This window comes from Lutra lutra, chromosome 2, assembly GCF_902655055.1.
Source record: "Lutra lutra chromosome 2, mLutLut1.2, whole genome shotgun sequence".
Classification (NCBI taxonomy): domain Eukaryota; kingdom Metazoa; phylum Chordata; class Mammalia; order Carnivora; family Mustelidae; genus Lutra; species Lutra lutra.
In genome coordinates, this window is record NC_062279.1 from 64215759 (window position 1) to 64241692 (window position 25934).

Consider the following 25934-nt stretch of genomic DNA (forward strand, 5'->3'; position numbering starts at 1 on the left):
CAGCTTGTGTTTAAAGTAAGCTTCTGCAGATAAGTTTTCCCCTTTGCAATCCACATTTATCAGACTCCCATTCCCCTAAAAAAAATGTGTACCATTCTACCATATTTCTGTTCTAGGACCCTTGGTAACCTCTTTCATTGTAGGGAGGAGAGGGGAGGGATTTCAATAAAAAAATTTTTTTTTATCTCCACTTCTCCACAATTTCACATCAGCAGTTTTTTGATGTTAATACAGTTATTTTAGAGTGTGGATAAAAGAAATGTCCAGAAACTTGGTGGTGCTGACTCATCATGTTTGCCTTGGTAATTTCGTCACTTCACCTTGCATGTACGTTTCCAGTGTGTCCGTGTGACAGAGATATTAACATTCCAAGTCTCCTGGGTTTCAGAAATGTGATTTGTCTCTCCAGATATCAAAGACATTATTTGTACATGAGATTCCTTCCCCCGCTCTCCTTTATCTGAGAAATGTCATTTCAAGTGCAACTACCATGACCTGCAAAAAATGACCTCATATTTATCAGTTGGCAGAGAAGAATTAACTTTTTTAGGTTCTGAGTACCTAATACTGCTGGTATAATACTAGTGAGTCAGATTGATTGTGCAAAGGAAAGACTTCTCAGATCTTTTATGACCTACTTTTTAAAAAAATCAAAGACTTAGTAATATTGTGGGATGTGGAGCTATGAATTCTTATGTTGAATAACACAAGCATTCTTGGTGTTCAAAAGCTTCAAGAGTAAAGAACCTTCAGTTACCTTAGACTCCTCTATTAGCTATTCTACCACTAATTTTTTTTCTTTTAACAGTAATCTTAACAAAGAGACACACTGGAAAGGATGGGTATATTTCAAGAATTTTATAGAAAAATCCTACCAATTTAATTATAGTTATCCAGAGACTTAAAAATGTACATGGCAAAGGTCATATGAGAACTTAAAACTTAAAAAACATGTTTTTTTTTTTTTTTTAATCTATTTCAGACACGGAATCGTTTTGAAGGAACAAGGTCAGAAGTGGAAGAGCTTATGAACAAAATAAGACAGAATCCCAAGGACCATAAAAGAGCAAGTCAGTTCACGGCAGAAGGCTACTTGTATGTACAGGAAAAAAGTAAGAGGACCTCCAGCAGTGATAAATGACTAATGAAAAATTATTTTAGAACTCTTACTGTAATTATTCTTTTTTGGTACAGTTATTCCTACTAGCTCCTTTGCCCCCTCTCGTCTTAGAAGGTGTATTTTGTATTGCGAGGGAAAACACATTCTTGCTCTAGGGAGAGGACAGTGAAATTAGGAACTCAAGGAGCACCCCACTTTCCAGATGCACCCCGGAATTCTGTATCACACTTGGCTAAAACTTGCTTATAAGGATGCCAGAACTTGGTGTAAGGCTGAAAGCGAGGGGAGGTATTTTTCCTCCCTTCCCTTCATCCCTCACCGTCCTTCTCACCTGCGCACACACATATGCACATTCATATACATATGCACACCGTCCCCCAGCCCTCCTTCTCCATGCTCAAGTCAACAGGGACATATCCCTCCTATTCCTTTACATCGGTTCTTTACACACTGATCTGAGGTCATTTGTTCTTGCTAAAATTATCCGGGTGATTGCAGATGGCTATAAAAAATAGTCCTACATGGCACTCTAACTTATCTCACGGAACTTTTAGTATTGTTGCTCTCAGTGGATATGCGGTGCATAAAGTGTCCTTACTTTGAAAATTAAGGCACCTAAAAATTCTTACAAACTTTTTGATAGTTTGGTCTTATTTTAACTTTAGCTGTTCAGCTCTTAAACTTTACTTCATTAACTGTAGAACCCAAGTACTGTTTAGTAGAAGGGAGGAAAATGCAAAAATGTTTCTGTATTTGCTGTTTTCCTGCCTTCCCACACCTGACTGTAGCCCAGCGCCCTTCAGTTTTCAGTAGTGTGGCTGATTTACAAGACTTTCCAACCGACCACTGGAATAGGAGAGCGTGCTCAGGGAAGAGCTATGGGATAGCTGTGCTTCCAAGTGAAGTTAATGCATATGTGGCCGGCAGAGTGGTTCTTTTTCCATTTGTCCTTATTCAGTCTGGGCTTACCACAATCTTCATGTCTCATGAAGAGGAGTTGCGTGGCGAGTAGAACTTGAAATCTTTCTGATGCTTTAGCTTTTTAATCTCAGTTTGTTTTGAATTTGAAATAACTAAATTAATGTGTAGGTTGGAGACATAAGAAGGATAGAATTTTTGTATTATATGCCCCGATGAAAATTATAGGAAACTTTAATTTTTAGATTCATAACTGTTGTTCAACTTACTGTCTTTGAGAGGAAGTGGGCTGAGTCTAGTTGGAAGAACAGAATGAAAACATTAGGGGCAACATCTACTCTTATTAACTGCATGCCAGATACCTTGCTAAACTTTTTATACACCTTGTCTCATTTAATCCATTAAAAAAAACCCTATGAAGTGCACAGTACTATTGTTACTCCATTACTATTATTACTTCATTTGCCATTGAGAAAATGGAAGCACCGTTGAGAAAATGGAGAGAATATCCCCTAGATCACAGGTTCTGAATGCTGGAATTGTCAGTCCTTGTCACGATATCTAGGATATTACCTAGAGTATGGACAGCTGTGAAAAAGCCTATATGCTTGGGTCAGATGGGAGTCAGGAAAGGACAGTGGCTTAATGAATGGAAAAATGTTGGTATTAGGGACCAGAGACTCCAGTTTGAGGATAGCTTTGTCATTTCTCAGGCATTTGGTCTAAGCTTAAGTACTTTAAAATTAAAGAGATAATAATGAACCATCCATTCCCCCCAAAGTTTTTTCTTAGTATTTAGTGAAATACCTGCACAGTATGTTCTGAACCATAGAACAGGATACAAATACCAGCTATTTGTAACACACACACCAGTGGTCCCTGGATATTGGTCTTTGCACTCCTCATGACCTGGGGTGAGATTTAGCATGGTCTAGTAACACCTTTCATTCCCCACTGCCTCCAAAACAATGTGAATGGCTAATTTTTTTTTTTTAAAAGATTTTATTTATTATTTGACAGAGAGAAATCACAAGTAGGCAGAGAGGCAGGCAGAGAGAGAGGAGGAAGCAGGCTCCCTGCTGAGCAGAAAGCCCGATGTGGGGCCCGAACCCAGGACCTGGGATCATGACCTGAGCCGAAGGCAGCGGCTTAACCCACTGAGCCACCCGGGCGCCCCGTGAATGGCTAATTTTTAAAGCTCAGTAGTTTCCTTTTGGATGAGTTCTTTTCTCCCTTCTAAGCTTGTCCTTCTTGATTTTTAGGTATAGAAATTTTGTTTGCAGGTGAAATGATGGTGATAAAAGGTGTTACTTTTTTTTTTTTTTAATCTTTACTTCGTAAAAACACAACTGTCAACTTCTTTGGGGAGTTAATTTTGTTCTGATTGGACTTTTACTGGTGTGTGAAACTCTAGATTGCTAGGTATTCCTGACACAGACCCCTGTCTTCCAAGAGCTCAGGTGATGATAAGACTGACTTTATAAGAGGTAAAAAGAGGTTCTGAGAATGTTCTGGTTGTATGTGAATAGCTCACCTCTCTATGCTTCAGTTTTCTTTTTAAAGCTTAGCTTTACCATCGTTAGTAAGGACAGCTGCCTACCAAGGTGCTATAGTGGGTTTAACACTCTTGTAGATGCTGGACTAGATGCTTTTTCTCAGCATTGTGATTCTTTGATTGCATCATTTTGAGAGGCCAGAACTGAATCCAAACCCGTCACGTACATTGAATGGAATACTTGAAACCCTTGTGAGATCTTAATACCTGGAAATAAACAAAAAATATAGCTCACAATGAAGAGATTTTTAGGTGTAAGATAATGGCCTAGTCTGGCAAACTGTTTGAAGAGTATGTCTTCAACTCATTGCTTTGTTGCTGAAAAGTATTGAATCTTCTCTCAAATAATCTCTCTCAGCCTTCTTATTTTTCCTACTTTTTTGCTTTTTAAATTCGAATCAACAGTGTTGCTGGTTTGTTTCCTTGAGCTTTATTAGTTGCTGCTTAATGGGTTTTTCCTCTTTAGTAATATGTTTGAAACTCTGTGTATCTGTTTATTTATGAGGAAAAATGTAAAGTTCTACTTCTTGTTGAAGGGCCCGCTCCGTTTGGTTCCAGTTGGGTCAAACACTACTGCATGTATCGGAAAGCAGCCAAGAAGTTCAACATAATCCCGTTTGAGCACAGATCTGGGGGAAAACTTGTAAGTATTTGATTATATATTATGTGTTCTATATGAGAGGTAGTTTTTGAGGCTGACATTTTATTCATTGATTTATTGGTTTTATTTCCTTGAGAGAGAGCATGAACAGAGAGGGGGCAGAGGCAGAGGGAGAAGCAGTCTCCCCACTGAGCAGGGAGCCCAATGCGGGACTCCATCCCAGGATCCTGGGATCATGACCTGAGCCAAAGGCAGACGCTTAACCCACTGAGCCACCCAGAGTCCGAGGCTGACATTTTAATGGTGTTTATATTCTCTAATGATAAAGACATTATATTTTGATTTTAGGATTAAAATCTTTGTTTTCTTTCTAAATAAAGTAGGTCAGTGAACAACAATTCTTGTGGTTTTTGGGTTGTATGTATGGGTTTTTATGGTCAGGACTAGAATCCTTTTATGTCACTGTTCTTGGAGGATAAAATGAACACCTATAATGAGCTTTCACAACTCAGTGTTCTGTCAGGATGGTATTTGCAAAGATCTGACACGCACATGTGTATTCACAGCCCGAAAACATTCTACAGTAGATAGTTTGTAGTGAATTTTGTTGTTTTACATTTAGACTTACAAAATTCTCCCTTAGGCCATTCCCAGTTAGTTAACTACTCCTCCCACAGAAATAAATTACAAAACAACACATGATAGCAAAAAGACCTCAGGAATTGGCTCTGTAGGGAAGGTGATCGTTATTTGGGTTTTAAATAGAAATGGCACCTCATAGCAATAATTGATAGTCTGGAGGCAAAGCTCTTCCACCAATATTGAACACAATTGGTAACACATTAAAAAAAGGGGGAAGACATTGCTTATTGGGTAGATGGGCATGATTTTGCTTGGGTGAATGCAGAACTGACTCAGGTTCACTTCTGTTTACATATACTTTGCCTCTTCATGAAATATGTTTAAAACAGCTTATAATACAGACATAGTTTTGTAATAATGAAATAGATTTGGAAAATCAAGGCCATGGAGAAGAGGAAGAAGTGAGGATATCACTCGTAAAGGCTGTTGGGCTTAAGATTGAGTATGAGGTTCCTGTCAGGACTAATTCAGGTGCTAATGCATGTCTGCTTAGTGATGTCTCTGTTTAACCATGACATAATAAAAAATACACTTCAGAATAGAATGACTGTGACATTTTGAATATTGGTATACTTGAATGTTTGTTTAATATTACTTGGAGATTCTCCTATTTTAGAAAATATAAAAATGTTCTAGAAGGAGGTACATGGGGTCTTAGAGTTTTTTCCTTAGAACCTGTGTTCCTGCATTGCTTCCATTATTTCCCTTGGATGGTTTAGCGAGGTAAAACAGTACCATATGAAAACAAATTAAATATGAATTCAGAGTGATCTTCTCTGGAAACAAAACCCACATTGATTGAGTGGTTCTAGCTTCCTGTGATCACAGTAGCTACTTGGCCTTTTGATACATAATACCTTTTAGGTAGATTCATATGGAATTGAAGTTTTTATAGGTCAAGAATGGTCACATATTGTCTATTTCATATAGTGTCACATAGTATGAATTAAAAAATTATTCCTTTTTAAAAAAGAGTGTAATAAAAGAGTAGCAAATATTCTGGCATGGGGAAACTGTTGTTAATCTGTCTTTAAAATTAGTGCTCACGAGGTCTGGTTTAGTGTTATTGTAATCGAAGCAAGATCTAGAAAACTTTAAGGAGAAGAGGATGACATAAATGATTAAAATTATAAGTAGGGATGCCTGGATGGCTCAATCGGTTAAGCATCTGCCTTTGGCTCAAGTCATGATCTCTGGGTTCTGGGATCGAGCCCCATGTTGGGCTCCTGCTCAGCTGTGAGTCTGCTTCTCCCTCTCCCTCTGCCCCTTCCCCCCGCTCATGCTTTCTTTTTCTCCCAATTTCTTTCTCTCTCTCTCTCATATAAATAAATAGAGTCTTAAAAAGAAAGATTATAAATAGTGTTTAAACAGATTTGTTTGAAATAGCATAGGATAACTGGACTTAAAATCTTGAAACTTGAGGGGCTCCTGGGTGGCTCAGTGGGTTAAGCCTCTGCCTTCAGCTCAGGTTCTGATCCCAGGGTCCTGGGATCGAGCCCCTCATCGGGCTCTCTGCTCAGCAGGGAGCCTGCTTCCTCCTCTCTCTCTGCCTGCCTCTCCATCTACTGGTGATCTCTGTCTATCAAATAAATAAAATATTTAAAAAAAAATCTTGAACCTTGGGGCACCCCCTCCCCAATATAGGGTTCTTTAGTGTGTCTATGTTATAATTTTTGAGGAAGTTTAAAATGTTTTTTTGCAGGGAGATGGAGAAGTGTTCTTTTTGAAAGAATGTACCAAGAGGCATACTGACTCCATTGACAGAAGATTTTGCTTTGATGTGGAAGCTGCTGACCGGTAAGTTATTAGAATTCTTGCACTTAATGAAAGAGTACTATAAAAAATGATTTAAAAAATGGAGGTTAATTGAAACTGAGATTTCCTTGGCCTGAAAGAATTTTATCTTGTTACATTTCCAGGTTTTGTATTCATTTTGACCTGTTTAGTCTTTGTGTCTGTGCTTAGCTGTGGAGTGATAGCTTGGACTTGGCTGGAGTTCGAAGTCCTTCTAATAAGTAATTAAAAAATTACCTTGAAGCATTTCATTGTTGATTGAAGCCTAATTGTGGCACTGAAAGAATAATGAATGAAAGTGAGGAAGTGGGTGACAAAACTGACAAGAGATGGTGGGTTGTTAATGCAGAACAGTATTCATTTTCGTGTGTGGGAATTTTCCGTATGTGTATTCTGTATGTGATGGAGGCTCATAGGCAAACTGCTTATTTAAAGACTGCTTGTCTTTTCCCTTGTATGACTTTCAGTTATTATAAAAGAATCTTTGCCAGCGAGGAAGGAGTTAAAAAAAAAAAGAAAACCGTACTTCTGATAATATTACTTCTCTGGCATTTCTTTCTGTGTCCTCCTTGGAGGAGGACAGAAACTAAGGACAGTACTAAGGACAGTACTAAGAAAAATCTTGGTACTCATAGAATATTTCTTTAGTAATGTCTGACAGTATGGTGGTTCCTCACTGGTGCTGGTTTTGGCAACACTGGTCTTTAGAGAAGGCTGTTTCTTAGTTGTATAACAGAAGTTCACAGTATGAGGTTTCTGTAATAAAAGTTCATTTCATGATCCACGAATACAAAAATAATTAAGGCTTCCTTTTCCCTCAGATGATGGAGCCTAGTCTATGGGGTGGACGCAGAGAGGGGAGAGCTATGCTTTCCTTTCCAGTAAATGAACTGAAGACTACATACATAAAAGCGTGCTGCTAGGCACCATGATAAATTTGGCACCATCATGAGAAAGGTAGTTGAACAAGCATTTTGCCAAGACTGGAATAAAATGAAAGAGAATGTCATTGTGGAAGAGGTTCAATTTCAGGCCAATAAGGACTGGTTCAGAGACCTTAAGAAGAGTTTCAGGCTGTGTAGTACAACTTGAGCATCTGCGGTGTCAACCCGTAGTGGGCATTTACTGAGTCCCAAGTGCCAGACAGTGCCAAGTGTTCTGAATTCGTCTGTGTTTTATCTCATTGAATCCTCATCACAGTCCTATCAAGCAGGTTTCATCCTTCTCATTTTATGATTGGAATCTGGGCCACAGAGAGCTTAGGAGATTCTCCCAAGGGCATGGAGTTAGTAAGTGGAAGGGCGAGGATTTGAGCTTCTGCATTCTGCCTCTGGAGCCCATTCTACCTCTCAGCCACTATCCTATAAGTCTGAGTATCATGTGTAATTGTGACAGTCCCTGAATAACTGACAGAGGTGAGTCAGCAGTGATGCTACCAGAAAATGTAATGGGGTTAATCTGACTTGATTTGAAAGCAGGACACTTCTAGGGCTTTCATATATCATTCTAATAGAGCATCTATTGTTTTTGTCTAACCCCATATTTTCTCTAAGACTTGATCATGCCAAATGCACTTGGTCAACGATGATCCTAGATTGACCAGGGATTGCTGTGGAGTTATTTTTGCCTATATAGGGTAATATCTTACAAATAGAGAAGGGGGTAGGAGACTTTAGAGGTGATCTAGTGGCTTTTAAACTGCTTTATAAGGTTTATAGGCTTTTTGAATAAAATCTTACATTTACGTATATGTGAAACAAAAAAGAAAGTTACCTTATTGAAGTAGGGTAAGGGGGCTTGGATCCTTCTTTTTCAGCTTCCTTCTTGTAGACATCTCTAATTTACTCATGTTGATACCCAGAACTGCTTTTTCGGAAATTGTGGCTGGGGGACCATTAATCTGGTCTAGATAGATGGTCGAAGAAAGACATATAGAAGGTCTGACATCTAATTGATGACCAGTGGATTATTTGGAGTCAGCTGGGATTGAGACTCCTAGGCAGAGTGGATGGCTCATGTGAAGGTCTGGAGTCAAGGGAAGATGTGGTCTGTTTGAGAGCCCCAGTAACACTGGAGCAAGATGTGGTCCGTTTGAGAGTCCCAGCAACACTGGAGCAGCCAGGAGGAGTAGGAGAAGAGGCTTGAGATGGGGTCAGTAGCCTGACATTGAGGTTTTTTAGTTCAGTCCATTAAATGGCATTTATATTTTTCAAAACCCATTCTGGCAGAGTAAAGCCTGCAGGCTGCAAGGACATATGGAAGGGCCCTATATTAGTGTTGGTAGCAGTGGGAATGGAAACTAAGGGATCCATTTGAGCGAGAAGTTTAGAGCTAAATTTAGAGACAAATTGAATGTTGGAGTATAGAGCGAAGGAGGGAAAGGTTTCTGGCCTAAACAACTAGGTAATGCCATTTACTAAGATGGAAAACCAAGGAGGCCCAAGGGTGGAAAACAATGAATTGAACTGTGGTCATGTTGAGTTAGATTGCTGTGGGTCATTCAGGAGGAAACCTAGTGGGAGATTGGGTATAGCATTGGCAGCTTTGGCAATATTTGACCCCCATGGCTAAATCATGCTCATTGCCCCCAAATTTCTTGGACCTCTCCATCTTCAGCTATTGCTTTTTTTTTTTTTTTTTTTTAAATAAATTCCTATGGCTATCTTTTTTTTTTTTTTTAATTTTTTTATTTTTTCAGCATAACAGTATTCATTATTTTTGCACCACACCCAGTGCTCCATGCAATCTGTGCCCTCTACAATACCCACCACCTGGTGCCCCCAACCTCCCACCCCCCACCCCTTCAAAATTCTCAGATCGTTTTTCAGAGTCCATCCTATGGCTATCTTATTCTTTCCTTCCTTCCTTCCTTCCTATTCACATGGTTTCATTCTCAAAGTGAATCACTCTGCTGTCGGTATTTTTCTTTTTTCCTGTGTTTTGAGATGCTTTTAGAATCTTTAGCTACTTAAATGGTTTGTTTCCAATTCTACTCCTTTTATAATTCATGGTGATTTCAATACTGCTTGAGATGATCCTTTTCAGCACTTTGCTTCTTGACTCCTGGAACTCCTCTCCTTCGCTCGTCTTGTCCTTTACCCAACCTCAGCCTTTCACTCTCACAGTCCTTGCTTAGGTCTTGTCATTACAAGGACCAGCAACCACCCAAGAGTCTCAGCCACAAGACTTTCTCTGTTTCTCTGTTTGTATCTTTAGAGTCTCTCTCATCAGTTGAGCCTATTGTTACTCAGTTTCTTACACCTTCACTTCCCTTCTAACCTGGTTTTAATTTCATGGTCAGTCATTATAGTCACTCTTTTAAATATGCTCTATTGTCTTTCTCTTCCTTTATTAGACTTGCTGGTACAACCCCAACTAAACTCTGCCTTCTCTCTTCCTAGGGAGACATATTTAACCGTGTTCCCCAGGATCACTTCAGATTCATGACCACTAGCCTCATGAGCCATTAATTCTAACTACTAATTGTGTTACAATTTCTGGTTCCTTCATTCTACTCATTGATGAATATTTCATATATTTCTCTTTCTGAGCCTCTGACACTGCCTCATTCCTGATAATTTTGTGTCCTATTTTGTTGTGAAAGTAGAAGCAATGAGAAGAGATCATCCACTGGATAAACGCCCCCTCCATCACCGCGTCCAGACACCCTGCCTTCCCTTCGTCTTTGTGCGAGCTGTGTTCCTGAGCCTCTCTGTTCACTTCTCTCTCATCCTGTATTTCTACTCCACAACATCACTGAAGCAGTCTTCTTTCTTCTAGCCTGCAGAGTGCCTTTTCTACTGGATTATTCTCATCAGCACACAAAACACTTTTTTTCATTCATCTTGGAAAAAAAAAAAAATGCCACCACTATCACCAATGAAAGACCCTGTCTTGACCAGTCTTCCCTTTTTGTCTGTTGCCCATTTCTCTCCTCTAATAAACAACAAAACTTCTTTGAAAGCTGTTGTATTAAGGTCTCATATTTTCTTCCTCCTATTCTCTTTTGAGCCCTCTCCGGTCTGGCCTTTGTCTCTCCTCTCCACTGCAGTTGTGTTTGGTCAAGCTCTCACATCTCCATGTGCAACATCCAGTGTCAACTGTCCTGTCTTCCTCTTCTTCTTCTTCTTCTTCCTTCTTTTTTAAGATTTATTTATTTATTTGACAGACAGAGAACACAGTAGGCAGAGAGGCAGGCAGAGAGAGAGAGGAGGAAGCAGGCTCCCCGCTGAGCAGAGAGCCCCAATGCGAGCGATGCGGGGCTCGATCCCAGGACCCTGGGATCAGGACCTGAGCTGAAGGCAGATGCTTTAACCCACTGAGCCCCCCCAGGTGCCCCTGTCTTTCCTTTTCTTTGCTGGCAGCAGCATCTGACATGGCCAGTCTCACTCTCTTCCACGACCTACTTGCTTCACTTCTAGAACATCAATCTGCTCGATGGTTTCCCCACCCCACTGGCTTTTTGATTCTTTAGACTCATTTACAGCTATAGCTGCTTATTTCCCAGACCTCTTCATCTGATGTTCATCTTAGAGCTCTTTTCCTCATCCTCACCCTTATCTCGTCCAGCCCCATGGCTTGAAGTGCCATCCTTATGTTGGTAACTCCAACATTTATTATCTCTACCTACATCTTTTTCCTGAATTTCAGGTTCTTATCTGGCTGCCTACTCAGTATTCTCAGTATTGCTTCTGTGATGCATTTTGAACAGTGTGGAGGTGGGAGATCTTGTTTGTTTTGTAAATTTTCCCAGAATTCTTGGAACGAAAACAGTCCCTTTATAGGATCTAACATTTTTATATAAGTCTATTCAGTCTTATGTAAATACTAATATCATAGAAATATTTTTTTCAAAAATAATACATGTTTATTTTGTGTCTTTTTCCAAAGCTTTTTGGTTAACTTGGAAAATAACTTTCTTCATGTATGTGTCTCCTTGAGTCTCTAGGATTATGTTACTTTTGAGTTAAATTATTGACTCCTCTTGTGTTTGCTTATTTCTTTATTTCTAAGCAGGGAAACATCTATTCAGACTTGATGTTACCAAAGGATAGTGTTTGTGGGGCTGTTAGGTCTCTGCTACCAGCTCCCTGCCCCCTCGCCTACTTTTGAAACAAAATTTGGAGGGAGTGTGAGGGTTCTTTGAGGTCACTTCCCTAATTCTGGGGTTTTGAAAGCTTATTAGTGAATGAGATAGGCTCTTCTCTTGTCTATATCTCCAGTTCCTGGCCAAGTAGATTACTGGGAATTGTAAGGAATTTGTTCCTTGTCTATTAGATTATGAATTCCATGAGGGTAGAAACCCTGTTTTAGGATTACTTGGTACTGCAGTACCGAATGTAATGCTTTATATATGGTGGGCATTCACCAAATTTGTACTGAATTAAATGAAATTGAATTGTTGTTTAGAAGTGACAGAACTGGGATTAGATTCAATCAAGCAGCTGTCAGTCAGCTGTCCTTTTCTTCTGTACCATGCTGCAGAGCTGTGAGCTCCAGTGGTTTTTTGTTTTCGCTTTTTGTTTTGCTTAAAAAAATAAACTTAACCCATTATGGAGCAGGTGGGTATTGTAAATGGGTTTCTGATGGATTTGTAGAGAATTCCTATTGGGTACTTTCCTATAGTAATTTTACAATTGATTGCATATGCTTAACATAAACATATTTTGTCATCTTTCCTGGTATCAATTTTTGCTGTTTTTTTTTTTTTTTTTTTTTTTTTTTTTTTTTTTTTACTCCTTGGGTTGGAAAAACAGTAACATTTTGGCAATCGGGGATGCTTCCAGAACTGCACAGTGGAGCCTGGGCTTGTATTTGATTTATGTAGATATAAATCAGGAGCTTTCACTTAATTGTTGTATGAGTTGAGATCAAGTTTGATTGCATGTAACAGAAAAACTCAAAGTAAAATGGCTTAAATGTGCCAAAGTTTATTCGTTCCCATTTGGGAGAACCTAGAGGAGGTCAGATCAGGGTGGATATCATGCTTCTTGGTGCCAGATCTAGCTCCCCCTTGTGCGGGGCTTAACCTCCCAGTCACCTTAGGTCCAAGATCCCAGATTCCACTTCTACAGCACTGCCTCTTGTAGGAACACTTTCTAGAGGTTGAACATAACACTTCTGATCACATAACAATGTGAATGGAGTTGTGTGGTTATACCTCATTGCAAGGGAGGCTGGGAAATGCTGAATCAGGGAAGTTGCTGTCTTTTGTTTCCATACATCCGTGTGCCTTTCTGATTTGGGGGGAATCTGTCACTGACAGTGAAAGAGAGAATGGTTGCTGGTGGGGGTCCAATTAGCCATTACTGCTTTATCAATGTTAAATGGATCTGTGCTTCATTTTCCTCCTCTCGGCTCACCAGAAGTTTACTTTGACTATTTCAGCTAAGAACATTTAGGAACATGTGCTGAGAAATCCATCCAAAATGTGAAAAGACAGCCCACAGAATGGGAGAAATACTTGCAAATGGTATATCTGATAAGGGACTTGTATCCAGAATATATAAATAACTCTTATAACTCAATAATAAAAAGACAAGTAACCCAACTAAAAAATGGGTAAAAAATATTTGAATTAGAGATTTTTTTCAAAGAAAATGTACAACTGGCTGGTAAGTACTTGAAAAGATACTTAACAGAGTTAGCCATTAGGGAAATCAGAACCACAGTGAGGGATGCCTGGCTGGCTCACTTGGTAGAGCATGTGACTCCTGATCTCGGGGTCATGAGTTCAAGACCTATGTTGAGCATCGAGCCTACTTAAAAAATAAATAACAATAAATAAGTAAACGTATTAAAAAAAACAATGAGATACCACTTCACACCCACTAGGATGGCTATAATTAAAAAATCAGATAATAACTAGTATTGGTGAGGAGTGGAGAAAATGGATCTTTCTCATACACTGGTGGTAGAAATTTAAAAGAGTGTAGCTGTTTGGAGAAGAAGTTTGGCAGTTCTTCAAAAAGTCGGTGGAGTATGTGACTCTTGATCTCAGGGTTCTGAGTTTGAGCCCCATATTGGGTGTACAGATTACTTAAAAATAAAATCTTTAAAAAAAAAAGTTAAACATGAAGCTATCACGTGACCCAGAAATTCTGCTTCTAGTTATATATATATATATATACAAGAGAAATGAAAACCTATATCTTCATAAAAATCTTGTACGTGTATGTTGATAGCAGCCTTATTCATAATAGCCAAAATGTAGAAACAACCAAAATGTCTGTCAGCTGATGAGTGGGTAGATAAATGTGCTATTCATACAATGAAATATGGTTTGGCAATATAAAGGAATGAAGACTAACATGTGCTATGATGTGGATGAACCTTGGAAACCACATGCTTAGTGAAATACGTGAGTCACAAGAGACTACATGTGGTATTATTATATTTATATAAAACAGCCAGGATGGGCAGATTGTTAAAGGCAGAAAGTAGATTAGTGGTTGTCTAAGGCTGGGGGTTTTGAGGGAAATGGACACTAACTGCTAATGGGTATGGAATATTTTGGGGAGATGATGAAAATGTTCTAAAATTGATTTTGGTGATGGGTTATACAACTCTTAGAATATATTAAAAGCTGTTGAATTATATATTCTAGGTAAATTTGATAGTGTGAATTGTATTTCAGTAGAGCTTAAAAAAACACAGCTGCAAATAAGGACCATAAGTAAAATAAGGCTTTTAAAATGATATAAACATTCAGTACCTCAGACCAACCACATGCCAGATACCACGGGCTGTGAAATGATCATGTCACTCATTTCTCGGGGGAGAAGAGGATTTTGAGTGGCTAGTTTCTCCCTGGCAAGCTGTAGCGTGTCAGAAGATGCAGCTTTCTTCTCTAAAGGATGAAACACCATCCGTTCCTCCTACCCCAACAATTTTGTTATATAAGGTGCTTTTGCTTCCTTTGCATGCTTATCACATGCCTCATTGTGCTGTGACCCCCACACATTTGCTTGATAAATAATTACCATTGTGCGAGGTTCTCCCACACATCACATTCAGGCGCTGCTTAAAGAAAATGCTTCCCATTTTGCTCTCATTAATCTGACATTTCAGATATTCTGTTTGGTTTGGTTTTGCCCGATTCCTAGTATATTTGTCTTGAAGGATGGCAAAATACTTGTTATGTTTTTAATTCACTCATTTATGTTTTCATGATGACAGTGTGTGGAGGCAGTGGCCTGAGTATCTGCAGCAATGAGCGTTTTGCATGCTGCTACGCCAAAGACTTTATTTCACAGCTATGTGCATGGTATCATCTTGTTTGTTCCTTGAAAAGTGAGTTAAGAACAGGTTGCTTCCAGAAGCCCATGCAGTTGGGCTGAATAATAATGTTTCCGTAGTATATTAACTGTGGTAGCATTTGTAAGTATTTTATAGAGCATGTTATTCAGGTACCTAAACTATCATTGACTGAGTTTGGCACTTAGGAGGCAAGAATAAGAAACTAAAAGGCCTGACCTTGAGGGAACTCACAGGCCAAGAGCATTTCAGAGGTCTGAGGTGCTTTAGGGACTGTGAAGCAATAGAAGTGGGGTTGGCTGGGAAAGCTTGCTAGACAAATGGATGGTTAAATTGGATCTTCAAGATCTGGTAACAGTTTAGAAACTCAGAGGAAGGGTTGCCCATGGCAGAAGGAATCATAGGAAGTCTTGAGAAAACATACCGAGATAATCCTTTAAGTCTAGTTCTCAACTGTGAGTGTTTGTGTCTGAAGACACTGAGATTGTCACTCCTAACATTTAGTGGATGGAGGCCAGCCCTGATGCTAAATATCCAGCACAAGACAGTCCTCTGCAACACAGTATCATCTGGTTCAATATATCCCTGGTGTGGCTGTTGAAAAGCCCAACTTTAAAGAGTTTGTAAACGTAACAACTCCAACACATTTGTGGAATTGAATGCAATTGTTGTTATTGTCATTGTTGTTTTTAATGACTATATTTATGGGATATATATTTCAATTAAAAAAGTATAACAGCTTAATTGGTTATAGTTCAGGGGATGAATAAAGCCAGAAGTGAAGGGATCTGTCAGGGCTGATGCATCATTCAAGAATTCTTAGATTCTACTGTAGAGAGACTAGGAAAGGAAGTCATTTTAAAAGAATTTAGGTAGAGGGGCGCCTGGGTGGCTCAGTGGGTTAGGCCTCTGCCTTCGGCTTGGGTCATGATCTCAGAGTCCTGGGATCGAGCCCCACGTCGGGCTCTCTCCTCAGCGGGGAGCCTGCTTCCTCCTCTCTCTCTGCCTGCCTCTCTGCCTGCTTGTGATCTCTCTGTCAAATAAATAAATAAAATCTTTAAAAAAAAAAAAAAGAATTTAGGTAGAGCTGTTAGAAAATGAATTATATAGAATTAGAGACAGCATTTCTTGTCTATGAGCTTCTGTGTTTTTCACAGTGTGTAAGATTTTGCCCTAAAGATGGTAGTTGATAGTGGCATACTGAAATTTTATTATACTTTTAAAATTTTATTTTATTTAAATTCAGTTAATTAACATACAGTGTATTATTGGCTTCAGGGGTAGAATTTGGTGATTCATCAGTTGCATATAACACCAAGTGCTAATTACATCACGTGTTCTCCTTAATGCCCATCACCCAGTTACCCCATTCCCCCACCCCACCTCCCATACAGCAGTCCTCAGTTTGTTTTCTGTGGTTAAGCGTCTCTTATGGTTTGTCTCCTTCTCTGATTTCGTCTGGTTTTATTTTTCTCTCCCTTCCCCTATGCTACTCTTTTTTGTTTCTTAAATTCCACCTATGAGTGAAATCATATGATAATTGTTGAAAGACACATTTTGTATTGGTTCCAGTTTTTAAATGGAAAACTAATTTACATTAATATGAATTTGTTCTTAAATACTTGCTGACAGACAATGGAATGTGGATCATAGTGCAATTCTTCACTTTTGTGGCTAAAGTTGTAATGAACAATTGTATAGAAGTATGGGACACATACTTTTCATTTCTCTTGGATACTTACCTTGGAGTGTGAGAATGCTGGTGTGTGTGTGTCCGTCTATATTTATGTATATTTGGCTTTTTATGAAATTGACAGTTTTTTTAGGGTAGTTTTCTCCTCCTACCAACAATATATGAGAGTTCCAGTTGCTGTACCCCCTCTACCAACCCTGGGACTATGGCAGTCTTTTTCTTTTTAGCAAAATTATGGTTACTGATGTTGAATAATTTTTCATGTGCTTTTTTCTATTCTTCTGTATGAAGTGTCTATTGAAATCTTTTGCTTATTTAAAAATTATGTTGTTGATCTTTTTGTTATTGGATTATAGGAATTATTTAAGTATTTTGGATACAAATCCCTTCAACATACTATTAGTTACGAATAATCTGCTTGCCTATTAATTTTCGTAAGTGTTTTTTGATGAGAAGAACATCCTAATTTGATAAAGTTGAATTTATAAATTATTTTTAAAAGATTTTATTATTAGAGAGAGAGTGTGCCACGTGTGAGTGGGGGGGTAGGGGCAGATGGGGAGGGAGAGAGATCTGAAGCAGACTCTGAGCTGATCTTGGAGCCTGACTCTGGGCTCAGTCTCACCACATGACCTGAGCTGAAACCAAGAGTCAGAGACTCAACTGAATGAGCCACCCAGGCACCCCTGAACTTATCAGTTTTTTAAAAATTTATTGATAGAGCTCTTTGCTCTAATAAATCTTATCCCAGTATTATGAAGATATTTTCCCATGCTTTCTTAGAAAAGTTTAAATTTGTTTGCAACTGTGAAGATTTCGGGTGGTGGTGTGATGTGTAGAGAGTAAGTGTTATTTATTTTTCTTATGTAGGTATCTAGTATTTCTAGCACCATTCAATGAAAGGACTTTGGCGCCATTGAAACTGTTTTTGGGCATATTTGTCATAAATTATTTGTGTGTGTAGGTCTATTTCTAGATTCCCTGTTCTGTTCCATTGATCTATTTGTCCTTTGCCAGTTTACACCATCATTATTTCTGTTACTGTATAGTAAGTCTCAAAGCCAGTTGTGAGTCTTCTGTTCTTTTCGAAATTGGTTGGCTATTGTAGATCCTTTGCATTTCCATATAAATTTACAGTTTATTTCTACAAAGCCTACGAGTTCAATATCACCAATTACAGAGTTTGAATAATTCTTGAGTAATTACCATTTATTTAGTTCTTTAATTTCTCTCAGTAATGTTTTATAGTGTTTAATACTAGGGTTTATGGGCACCTTCATTAAATTTCTCTAAGTATTTTATGTTTCTAAATGTTATTTTTACAGAATAAGTTTTACTTTTCATTTCCAAAGTACTGTTAATACATAACATTGCACTTGGTTTTTTTGTCTACAATATTCTGAGTTGACTTATTTCCTTCTTCAAACTGTCTCATGACTTTTTTATGTACACAATGGTATCATGTGTGAATAAAATAGCTTTCTTTGGATGAAGCTGTATGTCTTTATTCCTTTACCTGTGTTATTGCAGGGCCAATACCTCTAATAAAATGATAAATGATATGGAAATCTTAACCTTATTCCTGATCCTAGGGGAAATAGCATTTCTTATTTCACTATAAATATGATGTTAGCTGACGATGTTTGTAGATGCTTTTACATGTTGAGGAAGCTTTTATCTATTCCCAGTTTTAATGATGAAATCAGATACTGATTTTGATCAAATATTGTTATTGTTCCTATCAATGCCATCATTAAATATTTTTTTCTTGAACCTGTTAATGGGTGAATTACATTGAATCTTCTACGTTAAACTACCATGCTTCTTGAGTTAACTGTACTTGGTCATGATGTCTTAACCTCTTTATTGTCTGTCATTTTGCTAATATTTGATTGAGGCATACTTAAATGAGAAATGGGGTCTGTTAATGTTTTCCTCTTTTTTTTGTAATGTCTGTGTCTGATTTTTGATATCAGGGTTATGGTGGCCTCAGAAAAGAGTGGGAAGTTTTCCATTCCCCTCTCCTATTTAGAAATGTCTGTGTAATATGGTATTATTGTCCCTTAAGTGTTTCAGAGAACTCACCTGTGAAGTCCTCTTGGTCTGGCGTTTTTCTTTATGGGAAATTAAAAATACAGTTAAAGTTTAGGAGTAAAGAGGTGTTCCGATTATCTATTTTTCTTGTTTTTTCTCTTTTTTTGCTTAATTTTTAAAAATTTTTTAAAATTTAATTGTGTGTGTGTGTGTTCCAAACTTCATGTTTATGCACCTCACCAGTGCTCCATGCAGTACATGCCCTCCTGACTTACCCACCACCAAGCTCACCCAACCTCACCACTCCCTCCATCCAAAACCCTCAGTTTGTTTCTCAGAGTCCACAGTCTCTCATGGTTTGTCTCCACCTCTGATTTCCCCCAACTCACATCTCCTCCCCATCTCCCAATGTCCTCCGTGTTATTCCTTATGCTCCAGAAGTGAAACCATATGATAATTGGCTCTCTCTGTTTGACTTATTTCACTGAGCATAATCTCTTCCAGTCCCGTCCATGTTGGTACAAAAGTTGGGTATTCATCCTTTCTGATGGAGGCATTATACTCTTTTGTATATATGGACCATATCTTCTTTATCCATTCATCTGTTGAAGGGCATCTTGGCTCTTTCCACAGTGTGGTGACTGTGGCCGTTGCTGCTATGAACATTGGGGTACAGATGGCTCTTCTTTTCACCACATCTGTATCTTTGGCGTAAATACCCAGTAGTGCAATTGCAGGGTCATAAGGTAACTCTATTTTTAATTTCTTAAGGAATCTCCACACTGTTTTCCAAAGTGGCTGCACCAACTTGCATTCCCACCAACAGTGTAAGAGGGTTCCCCTTTATCCACATCCTCTCCAACACTTGTTGTTTACTGTCTTGTTGATTTTGGCCATTCTAACTGGTATAAGGTGGTATCTCAATGTGGTTTTGATTTGAATCTCCCTGATGGCTAATGATGATGAACATTTTTTCACGTGTCTGTTAGCCATTTGCATGTCTTCTTTGGGGAAGTGTCTGCTCATGTCTTCTGCCCATTTTTTGACATGATTATCTGTTTTGTGTGTGTTGAGTTTGTGGAGTTCTTTATAGATCTTGGATATCAGCCCTTTATCTGTAATGTCATTTGCAAATATCTTCTCCCATTGCATGGGTTGCCTCTTTGTTTTGTTGACTGTTTCCTTTGCTGTGCAGAAGCTTTTGATCTTGATGAAGTCCCAAAAGTTCATTTTAGCTTTTGTTTCCTTTGCCTTTGGGGACATGTCTTGAAAGAAGTTGTGGTGGCTGATGTGGAAGAGGTTACTGCCTATGTTCTCCTCTAGGATTTTGATAGATTCCTGCCTCATGTTGAGGCCTTTCATCCATTTTGAGTTTATCTTTGTGTATGGTATAAGAGAATGGTTGAGTTTCATTCTTCTATACATAGCTGTCCAATGTTCCCAGCACCGTTTATTGAAGAGACTGTTTTTTTTCCACTGTATATTTTTTCCTGCTTTGTTGAAGATTATTTGACCATAGAGTTGAGGGTCCATATCTGAGCTCTCTACTCTGTTCCACTGGTCTGTGTGTCTTATTTTTGTGCCAGTACCATGCTGTCTTGGTGATCACAGCTTTATAGTAAAGCTTGAAATCAGCAACGTTGATGCCCCCAGTGTTTTTCTTTTTCAACATTTCCTTAAGCATATAGGAAAGCAACTGATTTCTGTACATTGATTTTGTATCCTGCCATATTACTGAATTGCTGTATGAGTTCTAGTAGTTGGGGGTGGAGTCTTTTTGGGTTTTCCATATACAGTATCCTGTCATCTGCGAAGAGAGAGAGTTTAACTTCTTCTTTGCCAATTTGAATACCCTTTATTTATTTATTTTTTTTGTTACCTGATTGCTGTTGTTAGGACTTGTAGTGCTTTGTTGAACAGCAGTGGTGAGAATGGACATCCTTATCGTGTTCCTGATCTCAAAGGGAAGGCTGTCAGCTTTTCTTCATTGAGGATGATATTTGCTGTGGGTTTTTCATAGATAGATTATATGAAGTTGAGGAATGTTCCTTCTATCCCTATACTTTGAAGAATTTTAATCAGGAACAGATGCTGTATCTTGTCAAATGTTTTTTCTGCATCAATTGAGAGGACCAATCTTCTCTTACTGATTTATTCTATCACATTGGTATTGCAAATGTTGACCACCCTTGCATCCCATGGATAAATCCCACTGGTCATAGGTGGATAATCTTTTAATGTACTGTTGGATCCTATTAGCTAGGATCTTATTGAGAATCTTGGTATCCATGTTCATCAGGGATAGTGGTCTGAAATTCTCCTTTCTGATGGGTTCTTTGCCTGGTTTGGGGATCAGGTTAATACTGACTTCATAAAAAGAATCTGGAAGTTTTCTTCTGTTTCTATTTTTTGAAACAGCTTCAGGAGAATAGGTATTATTTCTTCTTTGAATGTTTGGTAGAATTCTCCAGGGAATCTGTCAGGTCCTGGTCTCTTGTTTTTTGGGGAGGTTTTTGATCACTGCTTCAATCTTGTTACTAGATGCTGGTCTATTCAGGTTGTCAGTTTCTTCCTGATTCAGTTTTGGAAGTTTGTAGATTTCCAGGAATGCATTCATTTTGTCTAGGTTGCTTAACTTATTGGCATATAGGCTGTTGATAATAATTTCTGATGATTGCTTCTATTTCCTTGGTGTTAGTCGTGATCTCTCCCTTTTCATCATAATTTTATTAATTGGGTCCTCTCTCTTTGGATTAGTTTGGCCAGTTGTTGATCTTTTCTCGTTACTTTTTATAAATTGGGGTTTCAAAGAATTTATTTCCTTGAAGCTATTGTCTCTGTTAACATGCCTTTCTTCATAGTATTCATTTCTTACTACTTCATATCTGTAGGATCTGTAATGGTACTTAATTTTTTATCCCTGCTATGGGAATTTTTGTTTCATTTTTTTGTGACGTCTTGTCTAGAGCTTTATCAGTTTTGTTAAATTGTTTTTTCAGACAATCCATATTGTTCATTTTATATTTCATTGGTTTCTGCTTTTATTTTTATTATTTTATTTTACTTACTTTGGGTTTAATTTGTCTTTCTTTTAATTGCTCCTTAAGATAAAAGTTTTGATTTTCCATTTTATTTTTGAATGTAGACTTCTTTTTTGAGAGAGCGCCTATTGCTGGGGAGGGAAGGAGGGAGAGTCAGAATCTTAAGCAGACTCCACATCCAGTAGGAGCCCATGCAGGGCTCAGTTTCACAACCCTGGGATTAGACCTGAGCTGAAACAAGAGTTAGACACATAACTGACTGAGCTCCCTAGGTGTACCTGAATGTAGACATTTAAATTTACAATTTTTCTTAAAAGAACTGCTTTAGTTTGCATCCTACTGTTTTTTTTTTCATCCTACAAACTTTTATGTATTCTGTTTTCATTGTAATTCAGTTGCAAATTTTTTTTTTTTTTAAATGTGAATAGGACATAAATGTTGAATTTTAACCCAAGTGTTATTTGGGAATACATTTTACAAGTTCCAAATGGTTGGGGGTTTTTCTGTGTGTACTATTACTGTTTTTCTATTTTTTTTTAAATTATTTTCTGTTTTTCCTTTATATTCTTTTGGTCAGAGAACATACTCTATTTTATCAGTACTTGGAAGTTTACTAGACTTGTTTCACTGCCCCAAAGGTGGTCTATTTAGTAAATGTTCTATGTGCACTTAAGAACAATGAGTTTTCTGGTGTTGTTGGATATAGTGTTCTCTAAATGTCATTTCGATCAAGTTAATGATAGCGTTGCTTGACTCTATATTGTTTTGATTTTTAAATATTCTCTAAGTTACTAAACTAAGGGTGTTAAAATCTATGATTAGAATTTGCCAATTTCCCTTTAATTTTGCCAATTTTTTTCACATATTGAATATTTGAGATTTGAGCATTTGTGCATTTTTATGGTTGTTACATCTTATTGATGAAATGACTCTTTTACTGGGATGCCTGGGTAGGTCAGTTGGTTAAGTGTCTGCCTTCGACTCAAATCATGACCCCGGATCTGGGATCGAGACCCGTGTTGGGCTCCCACTCATTGGGGAGTCCTGCTTCTCTGTTGACCCCTCCACCCAGTTCATTGCTCTCTGTCTCTCTCAGAAAAAAAAAAAAGAGAAAGAAAGAGATGACCCTTTTATCATTATGAAATGTCTGTTCCTGCTATCTTTATTTTGAAATCTACCTTGTTTGATATTGATGCAGCCATTGGTATATCTTTTTTTTTCTTTTTTTATCTTTTTCCTTTTACCTGTATGCCTTTATGTTTAAACTTCGTTTTTATAAGTAGTGTGTTATTGAGTCCTGATTTTAAAAAACCTAGCCACTTAGTCTTTGTGTTTTAGTTAAGGTTTCAGTTAATTTATGTATAATATAATTACTGATTGTATGGGTTTATAATGCACCACCTTGTTGTTGTTGTTTAAAGTAGGCCCCACATCCAGTGTGGAGCCCAATGTGGGCCTTAACCTCACAAGATCTGAGATCAAAATCTGAGCTGAGATCAAAAGTCAGACAATCAGTTGAGCCACCCAGATGCTTCTTCGTTTTGTTTTCTATTTGTCTTATTTTTTCTTCTGCTCCTATTTTGCTTTCTTTTTAGGTGAATGGAGTCTTTTAATATTCCTTTCTATTTCTAGTTATGCTTCTGTGTATGTACATTTTTAAATCTGTGTACACTATGAACACAATATACATTACTGTTTTACTTTATGAAATCAATAATTAGTAATCTTTTAAAAATTTGATATTTATTTGTGTATGTGATTATCTTTTTAAAAAAATACCAATATATTTATCCATTTTTGATTTTGTTCGTTTCTTCCTATAGAACTGAGTTTCTATCTTGTGCCATTTCCCTTAATTTCCTTAGGGTAAGTTAATCTAAGCATTTCATGTAATGCAGATCTGCTGGAGAATTCCTTCATGTTTCATCTGTCTGAAAATGTCTTTATTTTGCTTTCATTTTTGATAGATGTAGATTTCTAGATTAATAGGGCCCCCCACCCCAGCACTTTAAAGAAGTCATTCTGTTTTCTTCAGGCCTCCCATTTTTTTTTTTTATCATCATGATAAATCATCCATCTTTCTTATTATTCCCCTGTATGTCATCTTTTTGCTGCTCTTAAGAATTTTTTTTTTTTTAATGACCTGCTTAGGTGCGGCTTTCTTGGAAGGCAGCTATGCTAACCACTATACCACCAACGCAGGTGCGGCTTTCTTTATTTTATCTTGCTTTGGGTTCATTGAAGTTCTTGGATATTTGGGTTTATATTTCATAGCAAGTTTAGAAAATCTAAGTCATTATTTCTTCAAATACTTCTCCATTTTCTCTTTCTCCAGTTTCTGGGATTCCAGTTATATATCTCTGACCATTTGGTATTTGTTTTGGTTGTTACCTGCAGTATTTTAATTTGTGGAAGTGACTGAGTGGTGACGTGGACAGACTATAGCCACTGGAAAGACCATTTATTAAGAGTTTCCAAGAGAAGAGGGCATGCCATGCCACATAGGACCACATGGGGAATGCCAGGTTTTGGTCAGGAGTCAGGAAGGAGTGAAAAAAAAAATCCCAGACCAATCTTTATCGGGATTTTCACAGAAAAGGCAGGGCAGAGAAGGAGAAGCAATTTAGGACTGGCTAGTTTGAATAATATTGGCAGGCTGTCTCCTCTAGGGGTGGTTGTTCTGGGTGACTTAGGGCATAAGAAATAGTGCCTCCCTGAGTGTAAGTTAGATAAAGGAGATGGTTGCACACACTGACTCCAGACTGGTTTTTTTTTTTTTTTTTTAAAGATTATTTATTATTTGACAGAGATCACAAGTAGGCAGAGAGGCAGGCAGAGAGAGAGAGGAGGAACCAGACTGGTTTTTTGCATATGAAAGATACCCTCCCTGAATTCTCATCACTGTTTTTTATTTTCTATTTCTTCTGTATCCATTTGTCTCTTTTTAGTAGTTTTCATTTCTTTGCTGAAATTCCCATCAGTTTATGCATGTTGGCCACCTGTATGCTGGATCCTTTATTTATTTAAGATTGTATTTATTTATTTTTTTAAGATTTTATTTATTTATTTGACAGAAATCACAAGTAGTCAGCGGGGGTGGGGGAAAAGGCTCCCCGCCGAGCAGAGAGCTCGCCACGGGGCTGGATCCCAGGACCCCGGGATCATGTCCCAAGCCAAAGGCAGAGGCTTTAACCCACTGAGCCCCCAGGCGCCCCGGATCCTTTAATGTACATATTGCTATTCATAGGTTCAGTCTGATTTTTTCTTCCTCTAATATCTGGGCTATTTCTGAGAGTCTGGTTCTTTTAACTGCTTTGTCTATGTTCGGTTACATTTTCTTGCTTCTTTGCATGCCTCATAATTTTTTGGTTGAAAGCCAGATATTGTAAGAGAGCAGTAGAAAGAAGTAAGTAATATTTATGACTGGGAAAGGATATGCCCTTTCTTCTGTGGACTGCTAATGTGCAGGGCTGTCCCTTTAGTTGGCAGTTGAGCTGAGAACCTATGTTGTTACTTTCATTTAGGTTCTGTTTCTCAAGGGTCCATGTGATTTGAGAACACCATCAGACCTTCTCTGGAGGTTTTTCTGCTCTGCCTCTCATACTTAACACACAGACCTCAGGGGATGGGGGTGGGTCTCAGCTCTGCTCTCCTATTTCCTTCTGAGCACTTGATGAAGTCCCATGGGAGGGAGTTGGAGGATGGGTTCAGATTCTTTGTGTCTCCGTTTTATAGGGATTTGAAACCATCACACTCACCCACACTGCCTTTCAAACTCCAGTTCTGCTGTTGCCCTCCTCTCTGCTGTCTTCCTCTTTGTCCTGTTGCTTCTCAAAGGATCAAAGTAGCTGTGTGTACATGTGTGTGTGTTTTCTCTTTAAGAAAGGGCTTGTTGCTGTCTGCATTTTAGTTCATTAGGTTTTGTTTTGTTTTTGCATCTTCAGTTCTGCAGTCTTCGTTTGAACACTGATTTCATAGGTTCTCCACCCTTTTGTTGTTAGGAAAGAACTATGTTCTCTTACAACTTTCTGCGTTCTAAAGTAGCAGTTCTCTAATGATAAATGGTTTGAATTCACTTTTAGTAGAGGAAATAATCATACTTCTATCTGTATCAATGCTTACTTCCTCTATTTGAAACTTTTTTTTTTTTTTTTTTTTTGGTGGACAGAAGAAGAAGTTATTATAAAGTTTTCACCCTTAGTAAAATCATGCACCTTGCCTTGATCATTTCTGGAAAAATGTAAGATTCATAGGTTGGTACTAAAAATTTTTCCCCCAGG

At 38.1% G+C, this 25934-nt stretch overlaps 1 protein-coding gene across 3 annotated transcripts in view; it reads left to right on the forward strand.

The window, feature by feature from the left end:
• The window catches only part of ARHGAP10 (Rho GTPase activating protein 10), a 317730-nt gene that overhangs the window by 133240 nt on the left and 158556 nt on the right, over nucleotides 1-25934 (forward strand). For all 3 annotated transcript variants that reach the window (XM_047717603.1, XM_047717602.1, XM_047717604.1), the window contains 3 exons: nucleotides 983-1112; nucleotides 4130-4236; nucleotides 6539-6633. In XM_047717603.1, the coding sequence (XP_047573559.1) occupies nucleotides 983-1112; nucleotides 4130-4236; nucleotides 6539-6633 (332 nt within the window). The remainder of the gene's footprint in view (nucleotides 1-982; nucleotides 1113-4129; nucleotides 4237-6538; nucleotides 6634-25934) is intronic.